At 37.3% G+C, this 23,485-nt stretch overlaps 1 protein-coding gene across 1 annotated transcript in view; it reads left to right on the plus strand.

Moving 5' to 3' along the window:
• MEGF9 (multiple EGF-like-domains 9) overlaps window positions 1–23,485 on the plus strand; it is a 141,818-nt gene that overhangs the window by 114,184 nt on the left and 4,149 nt on the right. Inside the window, exons 3-4 of the mRNA XM_006890695.1 lie at window positions 3,150–3,289; window positions 19,882–20,025. Of these exons, the coding sequence (XP_006890757.1) occupies window positions 3,150–3,289; window positions 19,882–20,025 (284 nt within the window). The remainder of the gene's footprint in view (window positions 1–3,149; window positions 3,290–19,881; window positions 20,026–23,485) is intronic.

Below are 23,485 nucleotides of genomic sequence, written 5' to 3' on the forward strand. Positions count from 1 at the left end.
TGGAGCCGAGCAAACTGAAGCTGTGAACAATCTCAATCTCTTCACCATCCATCCTGATGCTACCGATTGGTCTGGTGGTGAGAATTTCGGTCTTCTTGACATTGAGCCTCAGTCCATATTGAAGGCTGCAGTCCTTGACCCTCTGCAGTAAGTTCATGAGGTCCTCCTCAGTTTCAGCAAGCAGGGTGGTGTCATCTGCATAACCCACCGTCCTGTCCAGGTACCTAGCGCGTCCCGGTGCGGAGGTTTAAAGGCTCTCAGGGAAAGAGGTGGTGGTCACGGGGCGCGGTGCGGTCTCTCACCTGCCTGTCGCTGCGGGCGGGCCCGCGTGGAGTCCGGGGAGGCGGAGGCGGCAGGAGGGGGGTAGTGGTGGTGGTGGAGGTATTTCATATAGAACTGTTATTTTCCTACTTTTGTGCTCCATTTGGGGATATCCTGGGATGCTGGAGAGAACAAGATGAATGGAAGAGAAAAAGAAGGTTCAACTCTAGTTGCTTTAAATAATTTCATAGAGATACAAAGCAAAAAATTTCTTACGTGGTTCAAAAGATACTGATGAGCAGAGAACATCTAAATAAAAAGGGAAAAAAATACTTTGTTTTGTCTGCTACGAAGAGAACACATGTGGTTTAAAGTTGCTCCCATTCTGCAGAATCCAGTCTAGAGTTTCAATACCTCTCAATTTAAGAACAAGACTTCTATTTTTATTATAGAACTAGTAGTATGAGGAGTAGTAAGGGATTACTTTAATTGGTATACATAAAAGCTGTCTAAGTATTAGGAATTTTAGCTGGGGCTCCTGAACTAAAATTAACATCCCTACTGGGACTCGTTCTAAAGAACTGAATCTCTAAAAAACCAAAAATTAATTGCAATTCTACCTTCAAGGCAATTTTACCTTAAACTGTCTCTTGTTCAGTATAATTAGTGCCAAAATATACTCAGATGAGGTAAAACAAAAAAAAAGTGGAGGTTCAGAATAAACATATAAGTCTGGAAACAAGGGAATGTATTTGAGCTGTTCTGAGTATTCCAGTAATTAGTGTTGTCTATGATCTCTTCCTCTCTGTGTGTTTAACTCTTAAGTTTGTATGTTTATTTAGCATTTATTAAACGATTACAATGAACCAAGCATTATACTATTCTCTGAGGATAGTAAGAAGGCTAAAACATATAGTCCCTGGACTCAGAAAGCTTACTAAGTCTGGCCCATGTCATGAGTATTACATAGTACACTAACTATCCTTAGGCTTTTGCTAAGTCTTAAGAATACTAAGAAAACTGCATCATATGACATTTGTCTCAAGTCTTATTTAAGTAGAGAAACAAGATTTATAGATATGAAAGCATATAGAATGGACCATGTATTTTTAAAAACATGATATAGACAATGTGACATCAGTAAGCCAAAAGATCACTGTATGCCATCTGGGGAAGATGTATTAAAAAAAGATCACTCTTGAAAGCAGGAAACATTCTCCAAGATGATGAAGAAGACTGGTAACAAACATTCAGAGAGACATTTTTACAGAAATTAGGACTGTATTGACCCATCTTTGCCACTTTTAAGTCCTTTGTGTCAGTCCATCTCATTGAGGATCTTCCTCTCCTTCACTGACCCTTTACTACCCCAAGGACTTCCCGATAACATGCTCAAAGTATGTTAGATGAAGTTTCACCACCCTTGCTTCCAAGGAGCACCCTGACTTCACTTTTCCAAGATACATTTCTTTTTCGTTCTTGCAGATGGTGCTTATTTTCTTATCCGTCGTTGTGTGCCATTGAGTCAGAACCAACTGATAACTGACCTTCCAGCAGCTTTTCAGAGGCAGTGAATCCCACAATAGGAGATTGCCCATCTTTCTCTCATATTTTCTTATGTGTTGTTGTTGTTATGTGTCGTCGAGTCGCTTGCGACTTGTAGAGACCCTATGTACAACAGCCCTAAACTCTGCTCTGTCCTGTGCCAATCACACTGTCTCTGACACTCCCATTCCAATTACCCCAGTCACTGAATCAATCCACCTCTTAGAGGGCCTTCTCCTCCTGCGCTATCCTTCCACGCTCCCAAGCATGATGTCCCTCTCCAAGGACCGGTCCCTCCTTACAACATGTCCAAAGTATGTCAGATGAAGCTTCAGAATCCTTGCCTCCAAGGAGCAACCTGGTTTTCTTATTTTCTTATGTAGATTGACTAAAATGGCTGCTGATAGAACTGCAGATGATCCAGAAATGATAGATAATAGTGGTATTACCCTTATAATACTCTTATTGTTAAGTGCTGTGTAGTCAAGTATGACTCACAGTGACTCTATGAACAACAGACTTAAACCCTGTCTTTTCCTGTGCCATCCTCAATCTCAGGTGTATTCAAACCCATTGCTGCAGTCAATCCATCTAGTTGAGGGTCTTCCTCTCTTTTGCCTTTCCTCCACTTTTCCAAGCATGATGTCCCTCTCCAAGGAATAGCCTTTCCTACTAGCATTCCCAAAGTATGTGAGATGAAGCTTTGTTATTATTTACTCAAAGGAGCACTTTGGCTGCACCTTCTCCAAGACATGTTTGTCTGTTCTTTTGTCAGTCTATCGATATTCCATATTCTTCTACAACACTACAGTTCAAATCTTCTTTTATCCTTCTTAATAATTCTTGATAAGCAAAGATTTGTAAGTATTGGGGACTTACTTCTTCCATGACTCCTTTATTATTTATTCTAACATGCCTAACTGCAGAGGATTAAGTTGTCACAAATTGCTAGTATTATTAGTAATATGTTGTTGATTTTATTTACCATAGAGTTGGAACCAATTCATTGCTGCCCCTCCAGTGGGTTTTCAGAGGCAGTAGATTGCATGAGAGGAGAGTGACTTCTTTCTCCCACAGAGCAACAGTTAGATTCAAACCTTTGGGTTTGGCAGTACAATTTCCTATCACCAAGCTACCAGATCTCTTAGTACCATGTTGATTGAATTTATGTAGTCATATTGCTTTTCAATATGCAGTTTCAAATAAATGTTTGTCTTAATACTTCTAGTATCTAGAATCTAGTTTAAACTATTTGCTACCTTAAGATAATTTATGATGAAATGATAGGCAATAAACCTTTCCATTGATTTGACTTGACTCATTGTCTTTGCTTTTATTTGCAGTTCTGGGAAATGCCAGTGCAAAGTGGGTGTTACTGGCTCTGCATGTAACCAATGCCAAGATGGATATTATGGCTTCAGTAAGAATGGTTGCTCACCCTGCCAATGCGATAATCGTTCTGCCAGTTGTGATGCCCTCACAGGTACACATTTTTCCCCAATATTTTCATTAGTTAATATTTAGCTCCTTATTCTTTTTCTTTTCAATTCTTCATGTATAAGTTGTTTTTCCCAAATAATAAGGGTTTTTCTCATCTAAGTAAGATGTCATAGATTACAGCAAGTACAACAACTGGGGGAAAATAGATAAGGTTCAAAATGCATGTAGTTCAAGGTTGGAGAATCTTAAGAAATGAAAATTTGATAAACTAAAATTATACCTAAAATGGGTAAATTTCTTCTTAGGTGAGTTGATAATACCCGCCGGTTTCTTCCTGGAGAATATCTGCTAATTCTGAGCACAGATTATAACTCAAGCAAAGGAATACTCCTGGAGAAAAGGGATTCATGAAGATGCTAATGCAGTTGTTTGGGACTGGCCTGATGGATAAGAAATTGGAGAAGCCCTAAGCACAGGATAGTACTACAAGCTGTTAGCTGGCCATGTAGGAAGTAGAGGAGGAGAGCTATGCCAAGAAGGTAGAAAGCAATCTTTTTCAGTATTATGACATTTAAGAGGCAAGATTCCTTTGGAGAGATGTAGTATTAAGGATTTATTATTCCCAAATGGCTTCTCTAGCCATTGACTTTGGCTTTGCCATGTGGATCGTTGGGTACATGTAAAGAGGGTCTTGCGATTAAATCAAGCAGCTTTAGTGGCAGAATCTGAGAATCTCACCACCAGCAAAGAAGAAGAAAAGAATGCAGCACTCCCTTCAGATGAGAGATTATTACTCCAGCTAGATCTACAGATAGCAGAGGATCTGAAAGGACGGCGTAATAGTGGGCACAGGTCAATAGTGATTAATGTTATAAGACACAAAATGTGGAAATGATTGTAAGAATTAAAATGTGCATAAAAATAATAATAAAGAATTTCAAATTAAAAAGAGAGAGAGCAGCAGAAGCAGAGAACCAGCAACCTGACATGAGATGGAGCTGACCTTGGGACTGCTACCCCATGGAACTTGAACTAGGAGCCTTTGCTCTAGTTTATTGAAGGTCTTGAGGGTGCTCTAGGGGGTGGGACAGGGAGGTGGAGAGCCATAATTGATTAATCAATCAGGACAGCTTCCGAAATGTGCTTCTAATCACCTCAACCTTCAGCCTCACAGCTTTAAGCTCTTAGTCCTGCCAATTATGGTATGGGCTACCAACCTGAATTATAGCCCTTTGACTTCCCTAACATGGTTCTGTATAGTCTGTGAGCTAAGCAGTAAAATTAGTGTTTGAAGGGAGCTCTGGTGGCCTAGAGGCAAGAAGCTGTTCTGTAATCCCAAAAGCCCATGGTTTGAATCCACTAGATGCTCCACTGGAGAAGGAACTACAATCTCCTCCTGTGCCAGTAAGATCCAATTTGATGGCACACAGCAAGAAAATGACCAAAAAAATTTTTTTTAAAAGAGAATGTACTAAAATTTGTTAAACAAAAACCTAGTGTTTGAATGAGTAGAAAGAGGTGTGGGAGTGTGGGGGACATGTCTGACCTCATGGGAATTGGTTTTGTGTGTGGATATTATTGGTGGGGATAATTCCCTCTTGTGGAGTTTGTAGTGGTCAGTTATGGCCATCTCCACACTGCCTTAGCTCTTTCTATGAGAGATGGTCTTCTACAACATGTAGTTATCTCCTCCTTAAGAAATTACTAAATTCTGAAAGTGCATAGCATAGAATCTTAACCAACAAATGACAGTACTGAATCTCCTGTAGACTTTCAGGGCTGAAGAGACACAAGTTCTTCATGTTTTCAGCTAAAGGCCGGAGAAGGTCAAGACAAAATAATGATGAACCTAAGTGGAAGTGTCATATACAAAATTGTATTCCAACTTTAATCTAATTCAATATCTGGTTGAAATCTGATAATGTCTGCATAATTAAGGAAGGAACTTTCCTCAGATTATTCTAGTCTCTGTGTCTGACCTGGAATTAAAAACAGTAGGTAATGTAGAGAGAAAAGAAAAGAAAAGAAAGCAATAATAAAGAGAAAATAATAAATAGAAGACCCACATATTTATGTATTTGAGATCACATATAAAAACTTTAAAATATCTAAACAGTATTTTTTAAATAGAGAAAAATAGATAAAATAGTTGCAAAATTTCAGTGGATAACTGAAAACTATAAAAGTGAATCAAGTAGACATTCTTGAACTAGAAAGTGAAACATCTGAAATGAAGAGCTCATCGGATGGATTTAAAGCAGATTGTACTCAACAATGGATAAGTGAACATTGGTACAATGGAATGTTATGTAACATTCAGAAATGGCAGTGTGTCTACAAATGATCTCATGATGTGGTTGAAGCTGGAGAACCTTATGCAGAGTTAACCTTATGCTAATTTACTCTGTAAAGAACAAATGTTACATGAAACCACTACTACAAAAAAAAACATTCTATTGATGAATAGACATATTCATTTAGGTGAAAGGAAAGGCAAAATACAGTAATGAGAGAATCAGCATAACATGACCTAGGCAAAAGAAGGTGTAAGAAAGTACATAGGAATAAATGGAAACAATGATGAATTTCACATATATGATCTTACAATAACAATAATAATAATTTCTAAGATGGATTTGCAAAATAAACACATATGGGATGGCATATAGGAATATACCCATAAGTATATGTGGGTTTGGCATAAGCTGTTTTTACATATATATTTATACCCTTTGTTGTTATTATGTGCTGTCGAGTCACCGGCTACTCACAGCAACCCTATTTACAACAGCTCTGAAGCCTGCCCTATTCTGATCCAGTCTCACTGACTCCCACCCCCATTACCCCAATTACTGTATCAATCCATCTTTTCCTCACCTGCGCTGTCCCTTCATACTTCCAAGCATGATGTCCTTCTTTAAGGACTGGTGCCTCCTGGCCATATGCCCAAAGTATGTGAGACAGAGCATCAAAATCCCAGCCTCAAAGGAAAAACTTTATTTTACCCTCTCCAAGACAGACTTATTTGTTTTCTTGGAGGTCCATTTTCTTTTCAAGGCTCCTCTCTAGAACCACAACTCAAAGGCATTGATTCTTCTTGTGTCATCCTTAGGCATTATCCAGCTTTCTGATGCATAGAATGTAATTGCAAAGACCATGGCCTGGATCAGATGCACCTTAGTCTCTAGATTGACATCATTGCTTCTCAGTACTCTGGAGAGGTCCCTGACAGCATATTTTCCCAGTGCATTTGTCTTTTGATTTCCTGACTGCTGGAAAGAGTGTTGATTGTGTAGCCAAGCAAGCTATAATTGTTAACAACCTCAATCTTCTCCATCTATCATGGTACTGCCCTTTGGACCAGTAGTGAGAACCTTTGTCTTCTTGATGGTAAGCTCCAATCCATATTGAAGACATAAATATATTTATATAGAGTTCTAGACAATGACTAAGGATGATAGAAGGAGAACTGATGCCTTTGAGCTGTGGTGCTGGAGAAGAGTATTGACTATACCATGGACTGCTAGAAAAACAAACTGGTTCTTCCTAGAGAGGTGAGACAAGGATTCTGAAGCATTGTCTGACATACTTCGGGCATGTTGCAAGGAGAGACCAGTCCTTGGAGAAGAACATCATGCTTGGGAGAGTGAAGGACAGTGGAAGAGAGGAAGACCCCCGATGAGCTGGACTGATTCAGTGTCTGGGGAAATGAGGGTACACGTGTCAGAGACAATACAATTGGCACAAGATAGAGCAGGGTTTAGGGATGTTGTATATAGGGTCTCTATGAGTCGCAGGTGACTTGATGGCACATAACAACAACATATAATAGAGGATCAGGGGGTGAATATATGAAAGGATTGAGTCACCAGGCTTGAGACTTAAGACCATAATCTTGGGGACATTAAGGTCAATTAACATAGTGTCCACATAGCCTAGATGAGGGCCATCTAAGTCAATTAACATAATCCACAAAGGATGTTTTACATCTTGCTTTGATGAGTAGTGACTAGAGTTTGAAAGGCATATGAGTGACTACTTAAGGTGAAACTTTCTCTTTCCTATTGAAGAAAAGAAGTGTGAATAAAATTGAAGACTTGAATTAGAAAACAGTTCACAGAGCTAAGCCAGCAGACCACAGTCTCCACTATTCTAAAACCAGGAGAATGAATGATGCCTGGCTGCCACTACTACCTGCTCTGGGTGAGGATTGCTGTAGAAGACCCTGGACAGAATAGTAGAAAAATGTAGGGGGAAAAAAATTTAATACAAAGACTGTGTTTACTGGTCTGATAAAGACTGTTAGAACTGTGACCATAACTTTTTTTCCCTATTTTTTCTTTTTAAAATTTTTTATATTTGTTTGCTTAAAAAGTTCATATACATTGTGTTTCACACTATATTTCATTTACATTGTGTTTCATACAATCATTCCAATTAATTATATTTTATAAAATTAATCAGCGTTGAACTATGCCCACCATTGCCCTATCTTTCCAGAACCCTGCCAGATCTTTCCGGTTTTCTTTACCCATTTCTCCCTTCATCCGTCAAATTGTGAGACCGTATGATTTCATCCTCACCCCTCTGCTCCTACCCTTACCCCTTTAGATCCTCATGCACATTTTACTAGTTATCACTCTATTTCTACAGTAACAGAGACCATGACTCTAAAATACCTTTTAAATTTGGAGCTGAACCCACCTCCTGGGATTATCTTTTGACCAAACAATAGATAAATCTGGAAAGTAAACAGTAGTACTTCTGAGAATGTACTGCTTAAAACAACCAGGTGTATAAGGCCACAAAGGAAGGCAAGATGAGGCAAGAAAGAAGGACACATGGAAATGGGAAACCAAGGGAGGAAGTTGGAAGTGTGCTGTTATATTGAGAAGATTAACTATAATGTCATTAAGCAAAATATGTATAAGTTGTTGGATGGGAAACTAAAGAGTTCTGTAATCTTTCATTCAAGTCTCAATAAAATGTTAAAAAACATTTGAAGCATATTGTAACACAAAACACAAAATTAATTACCTTGAACAGAGCTCAACTGGAAATCTCCAAACTAAAGCACAGAGAGGAAAAGAAAATGGAAAGAACGCAACAAGACAGACAGGTGAGATGCAGCCAAAGGTTTAACATACATGTAGTTAGAAAGCGAGGAAGTGAGAAGATTTGGATAGAAGCAATATTTTATGAAATAACGGCTAAGAATTTTCCAAATAGATGATATAGACTTAACAACCCACAGAAACCTCAACAAACCCCAAGCGATATAAAAATAAAACACGTAAGCAATTTTAGACCAATAATCCAAAACGTAAGAATTTGCAATGCCTCCTTGGAAATAATTTTAATTCTCATTCTTCAAAATCTAGACAAGTATGGTGTTTTTATTAGAATAGAATAGTGGATTATTTGAAATTAAAAGTGCCCTGGATAATCTATGTTGAAAGTTTACAGTTTAGTCCAATTTTTTATGGTGGAAAAACATTACTTAAATGAATTATATTATTTAATCTGCCTACTTGCCAATTTTATCTAGTGTTACTCTTTTTCCATACTATGATCCAGTCACATTGACTTCTATTTTGAAAATGAACTACGTTGCATTGTCTCTAGACTCTCATATACGATCTTTATTCTACCTTCTATTCTAACCCTCCTTCCATTTTTATCTTTTGCTTTATTAAATCACATTCTGTCTTAATTCTTCCATTACACGTTGCCGCAAATGATCGCTATAGCGAAAAGAAAAAAAAAAAGTGTTTCTAAGCACGGTCGTCAATTTAAAAGTGTGCGGCAACGGGGTTAAATTTGCTTAGTAAGCACAGACTGATCCCCAAGACTCAGTGGCAATTCTTCTACTATATACTCTCGTATATACTTGTGTTTCCCCCTTAGCATTTACTATAAAATGTAATATTTACCTGATTATGAATCATTAATGACTTGCTCATTACAGAATAAATTTCATAAAGGCAGGTACATTATCAGTCTTATTCAGCAATAGTATGTGAACTCTCTAGCAAACAGATTGACAAATAGTATCCTCACTGAATATCTGATGAATACAAGAGGAAATGAATGAAAAAGCTTAGAGGAAAAATACTTCTCAATCCTAGGTAACAAGAATCATCACCGTAATGAACCAATTTAGCTTGCACCTTTTTCTTTGGCAGTACCAGTCTACATGGCTGGTTCTCACTTTTCTTTTTCCTTGCAGCAATGAAACCATTTTTTTTAATGTCAAGTAAATCCCAACCAATCTTTGCTTTGGAGATAATACATTTAAGGCAAAAGAAATCCTTTCAGTGATAGTCATTTCTAAAAGAAGTTAATAAATAATTAGAGTATTATTAATTTACCTTTTGGAAATACAATAAAAGTGGGCTTTAACAAGAAGGAGATCAAATACTTGATTTAAAACTAAGCTTCCTATAAAATCGTTCTTTTATCTCAAATGTAAATTTTCACTGTACTGTGATGTGGTCGCCCTCTGGTGGCCACTTACTATAATTTCAATCTTTTTCTCCCCCCGCCCCTCCCATCTTTGGCTTGGCAGGGCAACTCCTTACTCCCTAGGCCACCAGACAGAGCTCCCTTTATGTTCATATAGTATATCTTTTTAAAAAAATTCAATTGTAATTTTTTTGTATAAGTGATGAGGAACTTGCCTCAGCAACTTGACCAGAAAGACAACTGCTTCTCAGTAACTTCTTTGACTTTTGAGTATCTCTGTCCTGATTTTCTTCTTCTGTCACTATCTTTTTAATAGTACTGTTAGATCCTCTTCACTCATCCTCTAAACTTTGGAATGCCTCCTATATCAATCCTTAATGTGTTTCTCTTATTCATGAACATTTCTTTGTAAGTGATACCATTAAAAACTTTGGATTTTATCGAAATGCCATTTCTAGAAGCTGGAGGCCATTGGTAAACAGATAAAACACTTGGCTGCTAACTGAAAGGATGTATGTAGGCTTGAGTCCACCCAGAAGTGCCTCAGAAGAAAGGCTTGGTATTTACTACTGAAAACAGCTATTTAGTTGCCTGTGGAGCACAGTTGTATGCTGACACAGAGGGGTTGCCATTAGTTTACATTGACTTCGTGATAATTTCCTATATATGTGCTGATTACCAGATTTTTATTTCTACTCTGTTCTTCACACTCAAATGTCCTACAGTCTTCTTGAAATCCTTAATTGACATCACAAACCTAATACATCTCAAACAGTTCTTTTATTCTACATTCTGAACCTTCTTTACCCCTAATGTTTCATATTCTGGTTACTTAAACTCGGTTGCTCGTCTGGTTTTCCTTTTTGTTACTTCACTATCTCATTTATCAGTAGAATCTCTCAGTCTGACTTTTAAAATGTATCCTGACTCTAACCACTGTTGATGACTTTCTTTGCTTTCCCTTTGGTCCAGCCAATATCTTCTCACCTTCACTCTTTCTTATTTGGTCTCTGCCTCTTCTTGGGATACTTCCCACCAGCTTCCCTATCACCACCACTGGCCACTTCCACATAGCAACTGGAGTGACCTTTTAAAAATGTGAGATGGGATCCTCATGCTTATGTCCTCAAATGCCTTGCCATTACCCTTGGAATAAATTTAAACTTTTTCCACAGCCTTCACAATGGATATTTTTTACTCCAACCTTTTTCTCTGATTTCATCTCCTGTCTCTCTCTTGTTCCTTTAGTCCCCACCACACTGGCCCATGTCCCTTTTGATATGCTAAACTTTGATATGCTTAACTTCCTGCAGACAAGATCAGGCATTTCTTCCTATACACAGTACTTTGCTGTATTTCGGACACACTTATATGTAAAGCATGAAGTGGCAAATGAAGAAAGGAAAAAACCCTTTTTCCAGGTGGCTATTTACATTTTCAAAGCATCCCAGAATTGGCTGGAAAGGAACCCTGCATTCTTTTCTTTGATAAGTTATTGTCTTGGTTACTCCCACTAAATGTCTAACACGTGTAGCCAAGGAATATGAGATAATCTCCAAAAAACACCCATTTGTTTGTTGGGCTATTTGATTTTTTGTTTTGGTGATCCACCCTTTTGGCCATCTTTCAGTAAAGAGAATGTGAGATTTAAGGCAATATTCCATATTAAACATAATCAACAAAGTTAAATTTCAGCTGTTTTCTCATTTATGATAAAAGAATATTCTTGAATTTTATATTCTAAAAGGAGTTTACATATCTCTTACAGATCTAGTTCAACTTTCTTGGGTTATAGAAAAAGAAATTAAGGCATAAACTTTCCCCTTTTTGAAATACAGGTAATTTATCTCCCACTTAAAACCATGCTTCGTTCCAATGATCCTGTCCTAAGCAAAATTCTTTTATTTTATTCTGCCCACTTTTTTATCTTTTTATTATCCGTATTATGAACCTAGGTGGTGCAGTGGGTTGCACCCTGGGCTACTAAGAGGTAGCCAGTTCAAACCTTCCCACCAACTGCTTTATGGGAGGAGGAGGAGGGGATCTGCTCCCATAAAGATTGACAGCCTGGGAAACCCTTGGCAGTTCTGCTCTGCCTGTTCTGTTCTGATTGTTAATGCCCTGGATAGTAATGGGTATTATCAGTATTTTTATAAATACAATTTTCACTTGTCTTTGAAGATTGGGAACATGTAGACTTGCAGCTGCAACGCTGGGACTTTCTGGTTCTTCTGTTTTACTTGAGTTACAAGAGCCAAACCACTCTCTTTCCCTCACAGTTTGAAGTGTGGTAGGTGGTAATTCAAACACATTAAGTTGAGGACTACTTGTATTCACATTCCCTTTCCATTTTACAGACTAGGGAAATGAAACTCAGAGAAACTATTCATCTGAGGTCAAATAGCTGATAAGAGGTTTAATTGGAAATGGAACTCAGCTCTGGCTCACTCCATTTTCTTAATTCTTTGCTGCCTCTCAGAGAGGATTTGTAAGTTGTCAGAAAAGCAAGTACACATTGTTTCATTGTATTTGGATTTTAAAGGTTATTATCTTTTTTTTTCACTGCTTTGTTAGTAGTTTTGAGTTTCTATATAAAATGTTTTGAGATTACTTGAGTTCTTTATTTTATAGTATATTCTTAAATGTAGCAATTTTATAATCAGAAAAAAATCAAGATATAAAAAAATATAATGAATACATGCATACCACATAGATAATTTAAAAATTCAAGGAACAAAGAACACATGGTATTTTCTTGCCAGATTAGTCACAGGCAAAGAATATATTATTGGAATGTATCCTACCCCAAACATCCATGTTTTAATATAGAACTCTTAACTTTTTTTAATTGTAAAATTTAGTACTACATCAGATTTTCTTTTCTTAAAAAGTATTTCCATTGAACATGTTTAGTAGGAAAAGAGAGCAGATAGATTTTACACATGGTTCAGGTGCTGCCTTTAACCAATCTGCAGAACACTTTGGCATTTAAGATTATTTTAATATTATTACAGAAATGAACAATTTCCTAGTCTCTATTTTCCAGCTATTTTTATTGCTTCAACACTACATAGAGATCAGTATATAAGATGATCTCGAAAGAAACTAGTACCCAAGTATTTATAACTGTATAGTCTGCACTGGGGGAGCTCTGATGGCTTGGTGGTAAGAAATTGCACTGTCAATGCAAAGGTACATGGTTAGAATCCACCATCTGCTTCATAGAAGAAAGATGGGCATTCCCTTTTTTGTTTACGGCCTCTGAAAACCAGCTGGAGGGTGAGCTGTGGGTCGGTTCTGACTCCGTGACACTCAGCAGCATAGTATATACTCTTTTGTTATATGTATGAAAAAGAAAAATACTACCAGGTCTTAAAGAATGGACTAAAATTGGTGATATTGACCTGCAAATTTGATTTAATTAATTCAAAGTTAAATATTCAGTTAATAAAGCTTTGATGGAATCTTTTCTGTAAGTTCATGAAGTTTGGGGAGAATCCTGTACTTAATTAAGAACTGAGATTTAACATTTCATTCCTTTGGTTCTTTAAATCTTGTTCTGGTTGTCAGACCATATTATTTTAAGCCTTATTATTTTTTCTTTTTTGAAGAATAACTATTTAACTGAGGCTTCGTCTGACATACTTTGGACATGTTGTAAGGAGGGACCATTCCTTGGAGAGGAACATCATGCTTGGGAGGGTGGAGGGACAGTGCAGGAGGGGAAGGCCCTCTATGAGGTGGACTGATTCAGTGACTGGAGTTATCGGGATAGGTATGTCGGAGGCAGTGCAATTGGAACAGGATAGAGAGGGTTTAGGGCTGTTGTACATAGGGTCGCTATGAGTCACAAGCGACTCTACAGCACCTAACAACAACAACAACATTTTCAGAACTGGCTTTGACAAACACTGTGGCAATTAAAATTAAAACAGACATTCAAGGGGGAAAAAGAAAGAAGAACAAACTGGGGAGGAGGGTAGAGAAAATAGTGCAACAATGAATGAATGAAAACCCCAAATCTCTGTAAATGTTCATTAAAATTAATAAAATTTAATATTTAAAAAACCCAAACAACAACAACATTTAACTAGTGAGAGAAAGAGATCAAATAACAAAACTTATTGTTTCGTCATTAAGCTATAATTAACGGATCCTGTAAAATTTCATCATTTTCGTGCTCACTTCCGCAGCTCATTAACTAACATTGATTTTAGTTAGAAGATTAGCATGGCACCTGCACAAGGATGACACGCAGATTCGTGAAGCGTTCCACAATTTTAGGAGATGAAGGCAGCTGTCCTTGGAAAGCACTGCCCTTGACAACCACAGTGACCAGGGGTTCAAGTCTGTTTTATACAGAATAAAGCATGAATCATCTTCATGTGGTAAAAAACAAAACAAAACAAATCATTTTCCTATATTCTATGCAGAGAGATTTTTTTTTCTCCTGTTGATAGAATAGACATTGTAACCCTCCCTGTGAGTCTCAGTGGCTCCTAAAGAACGTAAATGATACTGTACTTTGTCTTTTCCTGTTTTCAGAAGTCATGATGCTTCAGTGTGTATAGAACATCCTTCTCGTTGTTGTTAGATGTTGAGTCACCCACAACTAATAGCAACACTGAACCACAGATCTGAACCTTGCTCCAACCTGAGCCATTCTCACAATCTTTGCCAAGTTGAAGCTCATAGTTAGTTCATTTCGCTGAGAATCTTCTGTCTTTCTCTGACCCTCTACTTTCCCCAGCATAATGCCTTTTTTCAAGGATTGGTCTTTCTTGACAACATGCTCCAAGTATGTGAGAGAACATTTAATCATCCTTGTCTCTAAGATGTGCCCTGGTTGCATTTCCTCAAAGACAGTTTTGTTCATTCTCCTGGCAGTCCCTTAAATACTCTTTTGTATATTCAGTACTCTTCACTGCCAGCACCACAACTCAAAGGCATCAGTTCTTCTTTGGTCTTCATTATTTGTTGTCCATCTTTCAGATCAATTGCATTAAATGAAAATACCAGGGCTTGGGTCAGGTGCACCTTAGTCTTTAAACTGACATTGTTACCCTTTATAAAGCACTTTGAAGAGGTCCTTAACAACACATTTCCTAATGTAACATGTCTTTTGGTTTTCTGATTCCTGCTACCATGGGTGTTGATCGTAGAGCCAAGTAAAATGAAATCCTTGATAACTGTTCTCCCTCTTTCATGAAGTTGCATATTCGTGTCCAGTGGTGAGGGGTTTTTTTCCCTTGATGTTGAGATGTAATCCATATCAAAGTCTTTGATCCTCTTCCATGTGTGCTTTGAGTCTTCTTCACTTACAGCAAGCACGTTATGTCATCTGTAAAACACAGGTTGTTGATAAGCCTTCCACCAATCCTGATGCCACATTCTTCTTCATATAGTTCATCTTCTCAGATTATTTGTTCAGCGTATAGATTGAGTAGGTATGGAGAAAGAACGGATACAATCTTGACCCAATACCTTGCCTTATTTTAAACCATGCAATAGTCTGTTCTATTCAGATAATTTCTTCCTGGTCTATGTATAGGTTTCACATGAGAGCAATTAGATGTTCTGGGATTCCCATTTTTCTCAATGTTAGCCAAAATTTGTTATGTTCCATATAGTCAAATGCCTTTGCATAGTCAATAAAATACAAGTAAATAGCTTTTTGGCATTCTCTGCTTTCACCCAAGATCACCTGATATCAACAGGGATATTCTTCTTCCATTGCCTCTTTTAAATCCAGCTTTCATTTCTAGCAGTTCTATTTTAGCCATTTTTTTTAATTTAGGCAAGATTTTACTTGCCTATGATATTGTTCAATATTTTCACACTGTGTTGGATCACCTTCCCCACCCACCTAATAGAAATAAATGGGAATTTCTTCCAATCAGTTGACCAAGTAGCTGTCTTCCAAATTTCATAACACAGAGACTAGCAGTTATGTCTGGGCTGCATCTCTTTGCTGAAAAACTTTAATATTCCATCAGTTTTGGGAGGAAGACTTCTTTTTTGTCAATGCCTTCAGTGAAGCTTGGACTTCTTCCTTCAGTACCATTGGTTCGTCTTCATATGCTACTTCCTGAAATAGTCCAGTGTTGACCAATTTGTTTTGGTACAGTGGCTGTATGTATTCCTTCCGTCTATCTTGATGCTCCTTGTAACATTCAAGATTTTGCTCCTAGAATCCTTCACTATTGCAACTAGAAGCTTAAGTTTTTTCTTAAGTTCTTTCAATTTGAGAAATGTTGAGCATGTTCTTCCCTTTTGGTTTTTTAACTCCAGCTCTTTGCACATTTCATTACACTATTTTGTCTTCTCAAGCTGTCCTCTGATAGCTTCTGCTCTCTTTCATCAGCATTTCTTCCCTTTATTTTGGCTTTTCTGCACTCTATTACAAGTTTCAGAATCTCTCCTGACATCCTTTTTGGACTTTCCCCCTTGTTTCCTGTTTTTGTAAGGGCCTTTTACTTTCTTCATGTGTGATTTTTTTTTAAATATCATCTCATCTCTTCTCATTTTTGGTCATTACTATTTAATGTATCAAATCTATTTTGTGATGATTTTAAAATTTTGGTGGGATAGAATTAAGGTTGTATTTTGGTTCTCATGGAGTTGTTTTCATTTTCTTCAGCTTCAATTTGAACTTGCACATGAATAATTGATGATCTGTTCCCCAGTCAACATCTGGCCTTGTTTTGACTGCTGATAATAAGCTTCTCCACCTTCTCTTTCCATAGATGTAGTCAGTTTGACTCCTGTGTAGTTTGACAGGTGAGGTCTAGGTGTATAGTCACCTTTTATGTTTTGTTTTCTTTTTAAAAAATATTTGCAATGAATAAATTATTTATTGTACTAATTTCTATCATTTGATCTCCTGCTTCATTTCTGTTACCAAGCCTCTATTTTCTAACAGGTCTTCTTCTTTGTTTCTAACATTTGCATGCCAGTTATCAATTTTTGTTACATGTTTGATCTGTTCAAACTGCAAAATTGGTAAAAGTTCTCCATTTCTTCCACTTTGGCTTTAGTGGTTGGTGTGAATATTTGAATAATAGTTATATTAGGAAGTCTTCCCTGTATGCATATGGATTGTATTCTATCATTCACAGCCTTGTACTTCAGGATAGATATTAACATCTTTTTTCACTGTGAATGGAAAACTGTTCTCCAATTTTTCCTAGCATAGTAAATCACGTGATTGGCCGATTCAGAATGACCATTACCAGTCCATCTTGCTCACTAATACCTAAGATGTGAGTCCGTATGCAATTTTTACAGCTTTCTGTTTTCCTAGATTCATGCTTTGTATAGTCCATGTTCCAGTTATTAAGGGATGTTTGCAGCTCTTTGATTTCATTTTGAGTCTTTCTACTTCAGTAAATGAAGGTCCTTCCTTCGGTGAAAATGTTCCTCCCTCTGTGCCATTGTGGTGGACTCTGCTTTGAAGTTTCAGCTCTTCTCTACTTGCACTTAGAGTGCATGCCACCCTGAGGTTCTCACCTTCTGTTATGACATCCAACAGGGGAACATCCTTACTGACACAGTGTTATTATAAAGCATATTACTTTTCTTCCTCTTTCCTTTTAATTTTCTTTATTAATCTAATTTATCTTGATTTTTAAATTTAAAAGCAAATGAGAAAGACTATATAAAATTTTAAGAAACAATATTAGAAAAAATGAAATTTAAAAATGAGGATAATATAATAAATTCAATGTACTTATACAAAAAATACATAAATGTTAGCATCTGTGCATTTTACTTCTAACATACATATATGTTTAAGGTTATGTATTTTAAATAGAATATTTAAAATAAAAGTATAATCTTGTTTCTTTTCCTCCCTAGTTCTGTTTTTATCCCTCCACGAAGTGTAACATTTACCTGTACTCTTTCAGTGTACATTGTGTATTTTATATATATCTCCACATACATTGCTTGGTGGTTCTTGCATAAGTGTTGTAATTCTATAATTTGGTTTTTTAAAAGGCTATGGCTTTTTTTATTGGTTTGCATGTTGTTGTTGTAATGTGCCATCAAGTCGCTTGTGACTCATAGCGACCCTATGTACAACAGCCCTAAACTCTGCTCTGTCCTGTGCCAATCGCTCTGTCTCCGACACACCCATCCCGATTACCCCAACCACTGAATCAGTCCACCTCATAGGGGGCCTTCCCCTTCTGCGCTGTCCCTCTACCCTATCAAGCATGATGTCCTTCTCCAAGGACCTGTCCCTCCTTACAACATATCCAAAGTATGTCACACGGAGCCTTAGAATCCTTACCTCCAAGGAGCAGCCCAGTTTGACCCTTTCCAGGATTAATCTGTTTGTTTTCCTAGCAGACCATGGTTACCCTCAATACTCTTCTCCAGCACCACAGCTCGAAGTCATCGACTCTCCTTCTATCCTCCTTAGTCATTGTCCAACTCTCTGATGCATAACAAGTGATAGCAAAGACCATGGCTTGTATCAGGTGCACCTTAGTCTCCAAAGAGACACCATTGCTCTTCAGTACTTTGGAGAGGTTCCTAACAGCAGACTTTCCCATGGCAATATGTCTTCTAATTTCCTGGCTGCTGGTGCCGAGAGTGTTGACTGTGGAGCCAAGCAAACTGAAGCTGTGAACAATCTCAATCTCTTCACCATCCATCTTGATGCTGTCAGTTGGCCCAGTGGTGAGAATCTTTGTCTTCTTGTCATTGAGCCTCAATCCGTATTGTAGGCTGCAGTCCTTGACCCTCTGCAGCAAGTGCTTCAGGTCCTCCTCAGTTTCAGCAAGCAGGGTTGTGTCATCTGCATAACACAGACTGTTAATAGATCTTCTACCAATCTTGACCCCACATTTCTCCTCATAGAGCCCAGCCTCCCAGATCATCTGTTCTGCATACAGGTTGAAAAGGTATGGAGATAGGACGCATCCCTGGTGTATGCCCTTAACAATTTTGAACCGTGCTGTGTTCTGACGACTGCCTCCTGGTTCAAGTATAGGTTTCACATTAGAACGATCAAGTGTTCTGGAATTCCCATTCTTCTGAGAGTCAGCCACAGTTTGTTATGATCCACACAGTCAAACGCCTTTGCATAGTCAATGAAACACAGATAGACATTCCTCTGGTATTCTCTGCTTTCAGCTAAGATCCAACTAGCATCAGCTACAATATCCCTAGTACCACGACTCCTTCTAAATCCAGCCTGGAATTCTGGCAGTTCTCTGCTGATGTGCTGTTCCAGTCGTTTTTGGATAATTTTCAGTAGAATCTTGCTTGCATGTGAAATCAATGATATTGTTCTGTAGTTTCCACACTCTGTTGGGTCACCTTTCTTTGGAAAAAATTGTATATGTTTTTTTCATTCTTCTACATTGTGTTTCATTCTTTTTTTAAATTTTTTTTTACTATTTTTTGCATGTGTACTGTCAAATTATATATGACTGGTAGAGGAGGAAGTTGCCCCTCATTCTCCAGCAAAGCATCTAGTGGATTTGAACCCGGTACCTCTGGGATTGCAATGCAGCTTCTTGCCACCAGGCCACCAGAGTTCCCTGTGTTTCAGTCTTATACATTGTGTTTTATACAATATTTCATTTACATTGTTTTATACAATCATTTATATATATTGCATTTTATAAAATTAATTACTACTGATCTATGCCTATTATGCTGAGTGAACTAACTTAGGCTCTTAAGGACAAATACTGCATTAGACCATTACTGTAAAATTAGAAGGGTAAATAGAAAGATGTGCATAAATGTCCAAAAGGGGAAGAAGGAAGGAGGTAGAAAAACTACAGTTTCAAGTTTTCAAATGTATGTTCACATGTATAACTGTAGTTTTTTAACTAGAGTACCCTAATTATTAAAACAAAATGTATCTTCTTGTATTAATACATATTTATAATTTCATTTTCCCCCCACTTTGAAAATAGTTAACCTTCTTTTGGTATATAGTCAATCAGTTAACATATGTTTATGTAACTCTACTCATGTACGTAACCTTTCTCTTAAGAAGTCTACAGTGTAGAAATAAGATGGCATAGGAATTCAACTCTATCAAATGCCTATGACTTTTTCTGGTTAGCTCTTTTTGTTGCAGACATGATTTCAAAAATGTCTATACTTCCAGGACTAATCACTAACTTTTCAATATCTGTATCATTTTAGGTGCTTGTTTAAACTGCCAGGGAAATAGCAAAGGGGATCACTGTGAAGAATGCAAAGAAGGATTTTATCAGAGTCCAGACACCACTAAAGAATGTCTTCGCTGCCCTTGTTCAGCAGTGACGTCTACAGGCAGTTGCACCATAAGTAAGGCCATTCTCTAAATTTGCATTATAGGGAGAGGAAAAGGTGAATAAATTACCAACAAGTATAAGTGGCTTTGATAAACAAAGTTCTAGGTGCTGTAAATGAAACAGTTATAAAAACAGTAAAGGTTTTCCTTGGGATCTAATCCAATTGCATATGTGAAGTAAGAATTAAAATATCTAAAAAAAATCCATGTTGGGCTAACACAGCAACTTTAAGACAAAGAAAATGGGAAATTTCTGATCTAGATAGAAATTGTTCATCTATTTCATGGGTACATTCACTAATTTATCAATGTGAGTTCATGGATTACTAAATAATGTCAATTTTTTTTATAGAGCAATGTTGTTAGTTCATTTATTACTGGTATTTCAGCTATTACTACACAACTAATAATACCAAAGTTTAGTGGCTTACAGAACTAAACATCTATTATCTCTGATAGCATCTATCAAGAATTTGAGAGCAGCTTTACTATTTACTGGTTATACTTGGAGATTTTTCCCTCCTCTCAGCTTTCCTTTATTTTCATCACAACTTTATTGAAATAAAATTCATATACCATAAAATTCACCCATTTAAATTATGCATTTCAGTGGTTTTTAATATTTATATTGGTGTATTTATGCTAAATTTTAGAATAATTTCTAAATCAATTTTGAACACTTTCATCATTTCCACTCAAAAACCCCCACTGTATCCATAAGCAGTCACGTCTTTTTCTCCCACTCCCCTCCTACCTGCCGCTGGGAATGACGAATGTGACAGCATTCTTTCTGAACTTCTCAATCCTGGCACTGTAGTCTATATGATTATCCAATTTAAAATGAGCAATACTAGTCCATTTCAGCTCACGAATGCCTACAACATATATCTTCAAGAATTCTATTTTAGTTTTAACAAAACTTTCCATTTTTTTCTTGATTCATATTTCATACATTCCATATTCCAATTGTTAATGGATGTTTGCATCTGTTTCTTCTCATTTTTGAGTCATGCCACATCAGCAAATGTAGGTAACTGAAAATTTTATCTACATCATGAAGACTGGCTCTTCTTTAAAGAAGCAGCTCTTCTCTAGTAATTTTTTAATGACTTCCGACCAGATGAGCTCATCTCCCAGCAGTAGATCAGACAATGTTCTACTGCTCTCCATAACTTTTCACTGCTCAGGTTTCTTCAGAAGTAGATCACCAGGACTTTCTAACTCTTAGTGTAGAAGCTCCTCAGAAACTTGTCTTTCAAGAGTGATCCTACTGATATGTGAAATACTGGTAACATGGCTTCCAGCACCACAGCATCATACAAACCACCACAGTACAAAAAATTGATAGATGAGTGCTGGCATAGTATTTTTAGTGATATCCTAGTTTTATATATACCAAACTAAAAAGAATATAATCAATATAATATACAAGTCATCCAGTCTCAACAGTGAATTATACTTGACCAATCTTGTTTCATCTCTACTTCCCTACAAATTCTCCCCAAATTAGCTCCCTAGCCTACCGGTTGTGTATTTTCAAAGTGTTTATTTTTTAATACAGATTTTGTAAAATTTATGTGTCACCCTAAAGCTATTGAGAATTGTTACAAAAGCAAAATTATGGATCAGAAAAAGTTTTGGAAAACCTTGAGGGTAGAAGACTACAGCTAGAATGAGCATTTAGTCTGGTTCTTTTCACTTTGGATTTCTAGGAACACAGTAACAGAATTTCTTCATGATTTTCATCTTAGTTGGAGTGAGTATTAAGAATAGAAAGGAGTTCCAGAGTTTTATCTTTTCAATAGTGTAGCACTTATCTATTTGTACATAATGGGTGCTGGTGGTAGTTGTTGTTATGTGCCATTGAGTCACCGGTGACTCATAGTGACCCTATGTACTTTAGCTCTGAACCCTGCCTTTATCCTGAACCACTCTCATCGTCTCCAGCAGACCTAATCCCATTACTCCAATCACTGAGTCAATCCATCTCATCCTGTGTCTTCCTCTCCTGTGCTGTCCCTCCACCCTTCCAAGCATGATGTCCCTCTCAAAGAACTGGTCCCTACTGGCAGTGTACCCAAAATATATGAGATGGAGCCTCAAAATCGTTGCCTCCAGGGAGGAGGTTAGTTTCACCCTCTCCAGGACAGACCTGTTTGTTCTCCTGGCATTCCATGGTATGTTCAACACTCTTCTCCAGAACCACAACTCAAAGGCCTGTTCTATCATCCTTAGTTATTGTCCAGCTCTCTGATGCATAGCAAGTAATTGCAAAGACCATGGCTTGGATCAGGTGCACCTTAGTCTCCAGATTGACATCATCACTCTTCAATACTCTAGAGAATTCCCTGATAGCAGACTTTCCCAATGCAATTAATCTTTTGATTTCTTGAATGCTGGTGCCAAGAGTGTTGATTGTGGAACCAAGCAAGCTGAAGTTATCAACAATCTCAGTCTCTTCTTCTTCCATCATGAAGCTGCCAATTGACCCAGTGGTGAAAATCTTTGTTTTCTTGATGTTGAGCTTCAATCTGTATTGAAGACTAGTCCTTGATCTTCTGCAGCAAATGCCTCATTTGCAAGGTTGTGTCAACTACATAACATAGGTTGTTGCTGGGTCTTCCTCCAATACAAATGCCACATTCCTTATAAAGTCCAGCCTTCCAAATGACCTGTTCTTCATATAGATTGAAAAGGTATGAAGATAGGATGCATCCATGACACACACCTTCCCTGATTCAGAACCATGCAGTGTTTCCCTGCTCTGTTCTGACTACTGCTTCCTGGTCCAAGTATAAGTTTCACATGAGCACAGTTTAGTGTTCTGGGATTCCCATTCTTTTCAAAGTTAGTGACAATTTATTATTATCCATACAACATATTGGCTAATAAGCAAAATTTTATTTGGTCAGGAAGTAGTGTTCTTCGCTTAGAAAAATTGAAAACCACCAAGTTCAGTTGCTTTATGATCATGATCAGACAAATATTAAGTAATAAAATTGGGACTAGAATTAATTTTTCCTGATTCCTAGACTAAAACACCTTCTAATTTAACAATTTGAGTTAAGTAGAAAGGCTAATCACATAGCCTTTATAGCTGGATCATATGGAATTTCTATGTTCAGCTTTTTGAGGAAGCACCAAATTTCCTTCCAGAATGGTTGTACCATTTTACAGTTCCACCAATAATGTATAAGAGTTCCTTTTCTCACCATATCCTCTCCAACATTTGTTATTTGCTGCCCTGTTAAACTTTGCCACTTTTACTGGAGTGAGATGGTACCTCATTGTGGTTTTGATTTGCATCTCTCTTATTGCCAATGCTTTTGAGCATTTCTTTATGTGTCTGTTTGCCATTCGAATATTTTCTTCTGTGAAGATTCTTTCCATGTCTTTTGCCCACTTTATAAGTGAGTTATCAGTCTTTTTCTTTTGAAAGCCTAGGAGTATTCTGTAGACTTTCGTCATAAGACT

The sequence above is a fragment of the Elephantulus edwardii genome, unplaced genomic scaffold (genome assembly GCF_000299155.1).
Source record: "Elephantulus edwardii isolate Elephantulus edwardi_28Jun2011 unplaced genomic scaffold, EleEdw1.0 scaffold00092, whole genome shotgun sequence".
NCBI lineage: Eukaryota > Metazoa > Chordata > Mammalia > Macroscelidea > Macroscelididae > Elephantulus > Elephantulus edwardii.